The sequence below is a fragment of the Python bivittatus genome, unplaced genomic scaffold, assembly GCF_059951505.1.
Source record: "Python bivittatus isolate LINGU-HERP-01145 unplaced genomic scaffold, Pbiv_v1 ctg000730_np1212, whole genome shotgun sequence".
Taxonomy (NCBI): Eukaryota; Metazoa; Chordata; class Lepidosauria; order Squamata; family Pythonidae; genus Python; species Python bivittatus.
The window spans coordinates 378,548-390,230 of record NW_028277109.1 but is presented as its reverse complement, the minus strand read 5'-3'; the positions used below and the strand labels follow the sequence as shown (position 1 = coordinate 390,230).

At 53.4% G+C, this 11,683-nt stretch overlaps 1 protein-coding gene across 1 annotated transcript; it reads left to right on the top strand.

The window, feature by feature from the left end:
* Positions 1-369: 369 nt before the first annotated feature.
* On the top strand, positions 370-8,965 carry LOC103064751 (H-2 class II histocompatibility antigen, E-S beta chain-like). Its single transcript, XM_088129113.1, has 6 exons — positions 370-534; positions 1,962-2,234; positions 4,376-4,657; positions 4,839-4,952; positions 5,570-5,590; positions 6,435-8,965. Exons 1-6 carry the CDS (start codon positions 447-449, stop codon positions 6,446-6,448), a joined length of 792 nt encoding a protein of 263 aa, XP_087985239.1. The 5' UTR covers positions 370-446; the 3' UTR covers positions 6,449-8,965.
* The last annotated feature ends 2,718 nt before the right edge of the window (positions 8,966-11,683 follow it).

Sequence of the window (11,683 nt, the reverse complement as noted above, 5' to 3'; positions counted from 1 at the left end):
GCCCCTCGCACCCGGGGCCTTAAGGAAGCTTCAAAGGGCATCCAGTCCACCCCCTCCAGGCCCCCAGAGAAAAGGAGAGCCCGGCTGAGAGTCCTGGGGAGGGCAAAGGAAGGGGATGGTCCCCTCTGAGTTGGCAGGGGACCCCCTGGAGCTGCAGCCCCCCAAGTCTGAAGGGGTTCCCCCTTCCACCTTCTCTGCGTTTTTCTCTGCTCCGAACTATCTCCTCCATGGGGCGAAACCCAGAGTGGCTCTGCCCGGCGACTGATGACGCTGCAGAAGGGAGAATTCCCATTGGCCCCCCTGCTTTTCTGCGCTCTCCCAACGCTGACATTTCAGAGAAAAAAACTCTTCTTGCCACCAATCCAGACCCACCGATTCCACCTCTGGGGCTGGAAGCATCTGCATCTTTGTCCTCTCTTTCTGGGGTTGCTTGTGGGGCAGCATCCATGGGCTCTGCTGGGGTCCCCCTGCTGCTGCTGCTGGTGGGGGCACTGTCCCGGATCCCTGGAAGCGAAGGGGGGCAGGAGACCCCCGGTAAGGAGGGGGGTGGGCAGGGGAGGGGGGCTGGGAGGGACCCCCTGATGCTGCTGGGGGGAGGGGGGAAGAAAGGGGCTGGGCCCCCCAGGCGTGACCTTGGGGAAGGGGTCCAGGGCAGGAGAGGTGGGAGCCTGCAGGAGCCTCGATGTCTGTGTGGCCTCTGCCCCCTCCCTCCCCACCCCCCCAGGAGGACCGAGAGGGACCCCCTTCCCTGGCTGTGGCCGAGGTGGGGAGGGGGTCCTGGGAAGCAGCCGACCCGGGGTCAGAGCCGGACCTTCCGGCCCCGAACGAGACCCGGATCCGGAGCCCCCAAAGTTTGTCGCCTTGAAGGAGGAAGGAGAAGAAAGTGAAAGAGAAAGAGGGAAATTGGGGCGTTTTCGGTCCTAAATCCGAGGAAGGAAAAGCCGCATAAGAAAAAGATGCATTTGGGAAAACCTTTTTGCACCTTCAGAAACTTCACTTTTTCTTTATAAATCTCTAATTAGAGGCTTTTAAGGTCAGGCAAGAGTTGAATTGAGATCCCTTGTTGGGGGAGCCTCTCAATTGGGAACAGAGACCCAGCCTCCCCCCATAATTCCCCATAGCAGAGTCAGGGACTGGAGGGGAGGGGGGAATTGAGGAGGAAGGATATGGGGGGAGGAGACTGGAGACCCCCCTTTGAGTTGCTTCTGGGGGCTCTTGAGGAAAGGCAGGTAGGAGGGCTGAATGTTGGGGGGAGAAGAGAAGTTTGGGGAAAACAGGGAAGGTGGGGGGTTCAGGTGAGGGAGGGGCTGGGAGACCCCAGGATCATCAGTCCAGACACCCTCATTGTGCCCCCTCCCCATATTCCCCCCCCCAAGGAAGAGGGAGACCGAGGTATGGATCTCACTTTCACCGCAGCTCTGAGAGGTTCTGGGTCTCTTCACCCCCCTCCCCCACATTTCCTGCTGCTTTGGGGGGCAAAGAGGCCCCACCCAGATCCAACGTTTCCTGCAGAGAGTAGGGCGTTCTGCTGCACCATTTGAGCTTCTGCCTGCCTTTCTCCAGGGTGGGAGGATGGAGAGGGCCCACCAAGAAGTTCCTCCCCCTCCCCCTCTTTCCTCCCCCCCCCAGACCCACGGCAACTCTCCATCTCCCCCAGGGAGCTCCACTGGGACCAACAAAGCTCGCCCTCCCTCCTCCAGGGGGTGTCTTGAGGGAGCCACAGCCCTGCGGGGTTGGCCACTGCTGCCGAAGGAAGGCAAGGAAGTGGAGGGGGGCTGAGAAAGGCCCCCCCTGGTGCCCCTTCCAGCTGGGCCCTCCAAAGGCCACCCCTAGGTTTCCTGCAGCAGGTCTTCCCACTCCCCCTTCCCGCATGGGTCCCTCCTCTGCTGGCAGCTGGGAGCGATGGGTGCTGGAGTCCTTCCTGACGGCCTTCCTCCTCCTCCCCCTCCTCCTCCTCGCAGCCCATTTCTTGCACCAGCAGAAATGCGACTGCCACTTCTTCAACGGGACGCAGCGGGTGCGCTACCTGTTCAGGTACATCTTTGACCGGCAGGAGTATCTCCGGTTCGACAGCGACGTCGGGACGTTCGTGGCCGTCACCCCGCTGGGGCAGTACTCGGTCGACTATTGGAACACCCGCCAGGACCTCCTGCAGCCCCGGAGGGCCTCCGTGGATCGCTTCTGCAGATACAACTATGAGGTGGCCAAGGCGGGGCTTGTGGTTGGCCGGAGAGGTGAGTCTGGGGGGGCTTCCGGGGGGGAGATGCCGGGACCCTCCTTTTCATTCAATCCATTGAGTTCCCCCTTATAAAGATTTATTCTGTATTTATTCTGCGCTGTCAGATCTATGAAATATTCCTCTTTTCCTCCCAGCGTCCCAACTCTCCCCCCGCCCTGAATCAGGGATCCCCTTGATCCCCTCCAGAAAATGGCCCAGGGAGGATTCGGGGGTGGGAGGAGAATCCAGCCACGTCTCCCCCTTCCTGAATACAGATTCAGGGATTGAAGGGGCTCCCCGTCCCTCTGTCTGGCCAGGAGCCCATTTCCATCCCTCTCTTTGCCTCCTGGTCCCCAGAAATGGGGTGTTGGGCATTTCAGGATAAAAAAGGTCAATTTCCAAAAGTCAGAAAAAGGGAATTAGCGAGGGCTGTTTGGCTTGTTGTTGTGTCCTTTCTCGGGAGTTTTCCAAAAATAATGCTTTGCCACAGAATTAAATGACATCTTTCAATAGAGTTTATATTCCCTAATATTAACTCCCACTCCCACATCATTTACCATAGAGCTTCGTCACTTCCGCTAATCCATCTAGTGACTTTTCACAGCCCCCGAAAGCCCCCCGAGATCCCCTGCAAATGCCTCCAGTCTCCCAGTTCGCCTCGTGGGGCATCTCCAGGCATCAAAAACCCTCTTGAGGGTCCCTCCTTCGGGGGCTTCAGGCTGTCTTTCGATTTCGGGGAGACGGCGCCAGATGCACTGCCCAAACGCCCCCAAAGCGCTTTCTCCCTGGATTTTTACGCCGTCCTGCAGTGGCTCCATCTGGCTCAGGGGCCGTTCTGGGTTCCTCCAGATGTGCAGAATTACAGATTTTGTGACTTTCGGGGTTCAGCCACGACTCCCGGCTGCACGCCCACCATTTCTGGAAGGTTTGCCACCTTTTAAGAAGCCTTTATGTGCTCACTAGCTAGCAGATAAAGATGCACAGAATATCATTTTTTACAAAATTCAAAACACTGAAGATGAATTTCATTGTGATTGGTATAGTTTCTTCCAGAGGAATCTCTCCTCAAAGGTATTAATTTTACTTCACGGAAAACGCCTCCTGAGTCTGTTTTGCAGAATATTCTGTGAATCTGGAACACGTGTGATGTGGGGAGATTAAATGTATATTCCTGTTGTTTTCAATCCAGAGGACTCCATATTGCTATTAAATAAAATTCCTGGATGGATGGATGGATCGATGGAGAATGTGGTGTCTCTGGGGGGCCTTTAAAAAGAAAAAAAAATCTTCTTCCAACCCAACAGTGGATCCAGAACTGAATTAAAGTCGCTGCCCAGCAACTCCTGGCGGATCAAATTTTCCCCCAAAAATATTTGCAAGGCAGCTTTGTAAATAATTAGGTTTATCTTTGGTGAGGCTATAAAAAATGATTTATGCCCTCTCTTGATCTCCTTCTTTAACTACTAAAATTAATCTATACATTTTGAAGATGTTTTCACTAAAATTGCCAGATTTTAGATTTTGAACTTCTGCTAATTGAAATCTGTTCCTGATTTGTACCTTTTAAGAAGCCTTTATCTGCTCACTAGGCTAGAAACTTCATCGATCTCCCCCAACTCCCTGATCCAAACGCTGAAGGGCACAAGGACCCAGGACAGACCCCGGGACGCCACCCGAGACCCCCTTCCCGGATGGAGGGAGCCCTGAAGGACCCTCTTTGGGGGCCCATCCAGCCCTCCCTTAATCAGTCCAGGAGTTGTGCCAGTTGGAGCCACACTTTTCCCCCTTAAATCTTGTTCTGCTCTTCTCTGCTTATTTCTCTGTGTTGTCCAGATCATGCGGGATTTTATTCATTTTGTGGAATCTTGTATCACTGACCTTTTAGTCATCTGATGGCCTTTTTGAGCCTGGTCCGAATCTACTTAATTCTCATCTTGTCCTGAGTCAAATTTAACTGACTCAGCAGCGGACAGGAAAGGCTGCAGAAGAGGAAAGTGGAGTTTTTCTCCTTCTCTGCAAATAAAACTCTTGGAAAGGGGACCTGAAACCCAGAAACTTTCCAAGGCTAAGACGGACCTTGGCCTGAACTGACCGACCTGCTCTTCCGTCCTGGGCCCTGTTGGGTCTCTCACGATCCTCCTTCTCCCTCCCCTCCAGCCAAGCCCACCGTCACCATCTCCCCCACCAAGACGGACCCCGGTTCCCCCAACACCATCCTCCTCTGCACCGCGACCGGCTTCTACCCCCTGGAGATCGACGTCCAGTGGCTGAAGAACGGGCGGCCGGAGAAGGAGGGCGTCGCCTTCGGGGAGGAGCTCCAGAACGGGGACTGGACCTACCAGCTCCAGGTGCTGCTGGAGACCCAGCCCCAGCGTGGGGACGTCTACGCTTGCAAGGTGGGGCACGCCAGCCTGGAGGCCCCTGTCACCGTCCAGTGGGGTAAGCCTTTCCCTTCCTCCCCTCCCCTGCCCTCCTGGTCTGGGGACACCATCCTGCACGGAGAAGGGGTCATGGATGGGGGGCTGGGAAGCCCCTCTCTGGGTGTGGAGCCAGAATGGCCCCCCCGGAGGAAGCTGGCCCTGATCCTGCTGCTCACGCGAGGCTCCTTCTCCTTCCCCAGAGCCACGTTCCTCCAACGCTGCCAAGAGCAAGCTCTGGACGGGGGCCGTGGGGGCCGTGCTGGGGGTGGTCTTCCTGGCTGTGGGGCTCTCCCTCTACCTGAAGAACAAGAAAGGTGAGTCCGTGGGGGGCTGGGCGAGGAGTTATGGGGAGGGGATCATCTAGGGGAGGCCTTGCATCTAGATGGCAAGGTGGGTCCCCTTGGGCCCCCGAATCCCAAGGCTGAGGGTCTCATTGGGAAATAGGTTTGGAGACATTTTTCCTCCTGGAGGGGCACAAGGGACAGGAGACCCCATTTGGGGTGGTGGTGAAGGCACCAGGCTAGAAACCAGGAGTTGTGAGTTCCAGTCTTGCCCTGGGCACAAAGCCCCCTGGGTGACCGAGGGCCAGCCATTGTCCCTCAGCCCCAGGAAGCAGGCAATGGCAACCCCCTTCCAAAACCTTGCCAGGGAAACTGCAGGGACTAGTCCAGGCAGTCGCCAGGAGTCAACATTGACTCAAAGGAAGGGAAAAAAAGGGGGGGGGGATTTAATGCAATATATTATAGGCTGTAGAATGGGTGCTTGACCCCATAAATGCTACAGCCCTTTATTTATTTATCAAACTTATAAGGCCGCCCACAACAAGTGACTGGGCAGCATATAGCAAAAAACATAAAACAGTAAATATGTCAAAAACAGTCATAATTAAAAGATAAAAAAATTCTGAATGAATCTCTCTCCCTTTTTCCAGCAACTCCCATCCAGCAACCAGGTGAGCTTCTTCTATTCGCCCTCCATTAATTAATAAGTTTTTCTCTTTCTCTCTCCTCCCAAAAAATATCTCTTAAGAAACTGAAAGAGCCTTGAATGACCCGCAAAGCCTCCAAAGATTTTCTGGCCTCCCCAAATCCCTTTCCAAGATTTTTGGCAGTTTTTCTTTGCAGGGACCCCAAAATGTAACACAATCGCACACAAGAGCCACACACAACACCAAAGCCTCCCCCAGGATATTTCCCCATTTTGGGAAATTGCGGAAAGGAAGGGAAGGAGGGGGGCCATTCAGGCCATTGGGGGGAGGAAGAGGGGGCACCCCAAGTTTGTGGGCTGCCCTTCTTGACCCCCCTCTTTTGACCCTTTACACAAGCTCCGGCCAAGGGACACCAGGCTGGACACCAGACGCCATTTCTGGCTCCACCCTCCGAGCAGCATCTTCTCGGTTCGAATGAAGTATCTGCTGGGGGGGGAGGCCTCCTCTCTTGATTGACCCTCTAATTAAACCAATTAGGGACAAATTCCACCTTATCGAGGTCAGGCTGGACCCTCCCTTTGCAGCCCCTCGGCTGAACCGGGACCCCCTTCCAGCCCCGGAGATGAGATGGGGAGGAATCCCTGGTCCTTCGCAGCCTTTTCCTCCCTGAGAGGGGTGGATTCCCCCTCCATCCGGGCCCTGCCCATCATCCACCCCCTGAAGGTTGGGGCTGCCTGGGGGGGGGGTGGAAGGGAGGGGGAGGGGAAGCCCACCCTGTGTGTTCCCTCCAGACTCTCCAAAAAACCTTATTTACACTGAAGGTTTTACTATATATTTTAATTTTCCTCCCCATCTCTTTTTTTCACAGCCCTCATGAGTTAATCCAGCTATCCCTTCTTGCTCTCAGATGCAAAATAGCTGATGAATTTCAGCACCTGATGGATTTCTGCCTTTTTTGCAACCCTCCAAGGATGCAGCTTCAACACTGGCGAGAGGAGGAGAATCGCAGCTGGACCTTCTCCTGCCGAGACCCACCAGCTTCCTTTCAGGCCCTCTCTGTCTTTTGAGGGAGGGGGAAACGGGGAAGGGGTGGAGACCACCCAGTCTGCCCCCAGGAACTCCTGGCCTGCCTGTCCCTCCAGACCCCCAATTTCTCCTGCTCAGCACAGACCCCCTTCAGAGCAATGGCTGCAACCCACCCACCTCCAGCCACTTAACCGGAAATCCATCTGGCGCTTAGCCAAGCCTGGAGGCCACCAGATCCAGAGAAGTCCAGATGGTCCACATGTACCAGCCACCCGGGGATCCCCATTCCCTGAGGAGTGATCTCAGGGATCAACTGGTCTCTGGCCACCAGAGCCCCAACCTCTTCCCCTTCCTTGGACCCCCCATCATTTCTCCATCTCGTCCCTCCTGGCTTTGAATGCACAGAAGCTTCATCTTTTTGCTATTCTCCTCTGGGTCAATTCCCTTGGCCTTTATTTGCCATAAAGGAATAAACTTTAGACTGTAGGAAAACCCTGCAATGATGTGAGCTGATGCTGCCTGAAAAGTCTGGTCTCTCTCAGCTCCATATTCCCTCCAGGTCAGATGCCATTTAATCAGCTCCCTCCACCCCTGAATTTCTGGTCCTCCGCAGAAGGGGAGAGGTTTCCCACCCATATCTATAGGTCTCCTTGCCAGCGTGGCTCCTCTTACCAGAAGGGGGCTCTTCCTTTGGAGCTCCTTCCTCGCTATCTACCTTCATACGGATTCTCTCCAGGGTGGATCCTTTGAGGAAAACTAAGAGGAACCCCTTATCCCTTCCAAGCTTTCAGCACCCATGTTGGTCGTCTCTGGTCTTTTCTTCTGAGCATTTTTCCACAGAAGGGCGTTTCCCTCTCTCTCTTCCCTCTCAGAGGAAGCCCCTGACCCGTGCTTTCAGCACCCACGTTGCTTGTCTCTGGCCCTGGCTCCTGTTTTATGAAGAACTCCTGCCATGCGATAATTTTTCCTAATTTTATTTCACTTGATTTGGGTCCCCCCTGATTTCCAAATATCCCTTTCAGGGGAGGCTCCCTTGTTTCTGGTGTTCTTGCGTTGGGTTCATTTTCGTTCTCATTCTCCTCCGCAGCCCTCCTTTGGGGGAAAAGAGACAGGAACCCATTGGGAATATCAAGGTCCAGATCCACTGCTTGGCCTGGCTGAGTTCAGCTCCCGCTCCCACCCTTGGAGGAATCCCGGGTTAGTTTTGCATTATGGGGCCCTCTCAGATCACAGTTGGGTGCCTGTGCTGGGCCATTTTGTCCTGTTCATGAGAATAAAGCTGCGTTTTCTCCCCTCTGAAAAACTGTCTGGGGATGAAGTGGGGAGGAATCAGGCAGGGCCAGGCGGAGGAAGACGAGGTCCCACTGCAGGAAGTGACGGTGGGTCTGCTGAGCTTCTTTTGCGGAAGAAACGCCGATTAAGGCCTGCCTGGAAGGGAGGCGTCAGGCCGGACTTTGTCCCATGGCTGGGGAAGCCGCACCTGTTCAATATCTGTCTGGGGAGCAAGGGGGCCCCTTGCAGCCCATGTTAAAATATACAATGGAAGAAATCCCTTGATTCTGAAGCAGAGCATCCTAAATGTTGAAGTAAAGTCAAAGGGTTTTCTTTTCTTGTGGGGCAACCGTGTGGCCCCATTGCAAAGATAGGACCTACAAAACATGCCAGTCTTCAATAAATCAAGATTCCTCCTTTCTCATCACCCTTCCTCAGTCCACAAGTTCTTTCTAGGGCCGTTGCAACGTCTGGTTTGAGGCGCTCCCAGGCAGGAGCCACAGAAAGTCCCTTTCAGAGGTCAGAGCAGGAGCTCAGAGTCCGCCTGGATGGATCCAAGATCCTACTGATCTTACAAGATACAAGATCTTACTGGCCCCGTTCCACCAACAGCACACCATCTCCTGCCGTGGGTGCATGGCCCAGGTGTTCTTCCTGCTGTCAGGAGAAAAACGATTTATCAATACTTAAGGCTTTTGACTAATTGAAACATATTAATGAAACTACCTTACAGAGCAATACATAAAAATGCTGTGTGACCTACAGTTTTCAGTCCTGTATCAGCTGTATTGAACAGGAAACCGGAAAACTGATGAAGCAAGTAAAATGCTGATGGAAGGAATGTGGCAAGAGAAAGAAACAGGGAAGTGTTGTAAAATTAGCACCAAGAACGGTTGCAAATCCTGGGAGTCATGATTGTGGTCTGTGGTTTTAAAGGATAAAAAGGATTGCTGGGAGGGGCTCGGGGCCACTCGGCCTCAAGCTGTCCATTTGACCGCTTGTCCGTGCTGGTCCTCATTGCAATGGGATTATAAGTAAGTATGCTATGTTTTGATTATTGATTATTGAACTAAAAGTTTAATAAAACTTTATCATTTTGAAGTGATCCGTGTTCTGGTCCGTATGTCTCTCGTGCTTGACAAGGTTGTCCCCTGACACTGCTGTCCTTCACAGGAACAGGACTGCCCTGTTGGCTCCACCTGTGCGCGGCAGAACCGGCTACCAGCATTAGCTGAGCTGCTGCAGGCGGTCACAACGGCAGGAAGGCAGGTGAGGGGCTGCAGCGTTAAGGACCTCCCCACCCCCGCCCCACCCCACCCCACCCCACCCCCGCCCCGATGGGCAGACCCAGCAGCAATGGCTGCTTGCAGAGCAGACACCGGCCAGTGTGTCACCCCAACAGGTGCCCACCTTCCTCAACCCGGTCAGTCTGTGTTTGTGGCACATGTTTGTTCTGCTTGTTGATACAGCAATTTGTCTTTTGTGGGTGGAGGAACAGGGTTGGGAGAAGACTTTGGATGCTGGGCGAGGGAATAGAATTGTTCTTTCGTATTTTATTTAACGCACACATTTATATGATGCTTGGTTTACCGTCCTCTAGGCAGCTCGGATGGATAAAAAATGTTTAAAAGCATACAGAAATAAAATAAACTTACCCAGTTCCCCTGCATTCTTTTGGCCCTTGGAAGTAAGGAAGGCAGCTTCCTGAACCTCTCTGGGTAACCATGTTTCTCCCTTGCTGAATCTCTGTCTCACGGCCCCGGCAATATTTGGCTTGTGATAACACATCTGCACAGATAGTTTCCTATGCATATCTATGTCCATCTGCCAGATGGGGTGTGATATGGGAAGAAATAGCCCACCACTGTTTTTAGAAAAGGCCTCCCTCCCAGCAGACCCACAGCCCTGGGGTGGGACACGGACTGGGGCTACGCAGTTCCTGGGAGCTGGAAGGACGGAAGCCTCTCGCGTGCCTTTTCTGACCAAAATAAAGTTCATTCCCTTCTACCATTCCACAGTTGTGCGTCTCTTTCTTGAAGCCCTCTAAAATGCTCGCACTGATAAAGAAAAGAGTGAGGAAAGTTTTAACGAACAGAGAAAACTCCCACATTTGACAGGGGCTGGGTTTTCACTACTCGCTTAACCCAAAACCCATCTCATGTGATGTGGCTCTGGGCGGTGTGCAAACAAACCATTGAGAACTGATGGACCCGGGTGGGAGCTGGGGGCCGTTCCTGCTGGTCTTCTGCACCCTCCATCCGAGGCCTTGGTGGCTGCCTGGAACAGAGGGCCACAGAGGCTTTGGGTCAGATTGCGCCTATGCGAGCTCTCCCCTTTGCACAGTTTCCTGTTGCACGCCAGTTGCGCCTGTTCTTCCACATAACCCTGCAGAAGGTTGTCCAGGCCCCCTGTACCCAAGAGAGCCCATATCACCCGAAACAGGGCTGTGGGGTGGCAATCTGCAGATGCAATAAGGGCGGAGAAGTACCGCTGCTTCACCATCCTCACCACCACAAGGTAGGCCTTAATAGCGGCTCTAACCTGTGTCTGGTTGAGTTTGTCCTTCGCTGACCGCCACCGATGCTCTACACAGTGTTTCTCAACCTTGGGAACTTTCAGATGTGTGGATTTCAACGTGCTGGCTGGGGAATTCTGGGAGTTGAAGTCCACACACCTTAAAGTTCCCAAGATTGAGAAACACTGGTCTAGACTTCTCTTCCCCCATTTCATCTCCCTCAACTCAACCCTGAAAACCACGGACAGCAATGGGATCCACAAGAGGGCAGAGGTCACACAGGTGCGATCCGATCCAAATCCTCCATGGCTCACTTGTTCCAAGCAGTAGCCAAGGCCTCAGATGGAGGGTGCAGCAGGCCAGAGGAACATGAACGCCTAGCAGCACAGATGAACCAGCTGCTAGCAGCAGGCTCCCACCCAGACTAACAAAAGGAAGGACAGTGCTGATCATGAAAGGCCCCCACAAGGGAACAGCACCGGCCAACTACCGGCCAATAACCTGCCTCCCCACAACATGGAAAGTCCTATCAGGCATCCTAGCTGCCAAGCTACAAGACCATATGGGCCAGTACATGAGCACAGCTCAGAAGAGCATCGGGAACAACACCAGAGGCTCAAAACACCAGTTACTCATAGATAGAGCAGTCGCCCGAGACTCAAGGTCTAGGCAGACCGATCTGAGCACAGCCTGGCACACACATGGATCTGTGAATGCCTGGCGCTATACAAAGTCAGCAGGACACTAAGGATCTTCCTCAAGAACTCAATGGGTGTTTATTTTTTTAATCAATGAATTACCTCCCATCTGGGTCCTCAACCTGTCCCGCTGCCTCCTTGAGGCTCTTCTCCTGCCCCAGACCTTCATCTGCTCATCCTTTGGACCTTCTCTTCCCCTTCTCACCTCTGATGCTTCTCTACTTCACCAGCAATGTGAAAGGCTTTCCAAATTTCTTCCCAACATGTGTAGCTTGTTCAACAAAAGCATTGGAAAGGACTTTCTCTTTTTTGTGGGTAGGGAGGGAAAGGAGAGAAAGTTTTGCTACTTCGGGCATGAAAAGGGGTTGAGCATCTGCTCATTGAGGCTGGGACAACAGCAACAATCCCAACAGATCCCTAGAGGCCAATTTAATGAACAGGGTCTCACATCTGGCAACCTGTGGAGCAGCGCCCCAAAAGCATCGCCACACCTCCATCCCGGCCCTGGAGTCTCGGTTGATGCCACATCCGAAACCCCACTGGGCACGTTTCCATGTTGTCCTGACTTCTACTCCCACACTCTGCCCTTCATTGCAAAGCTTCCAG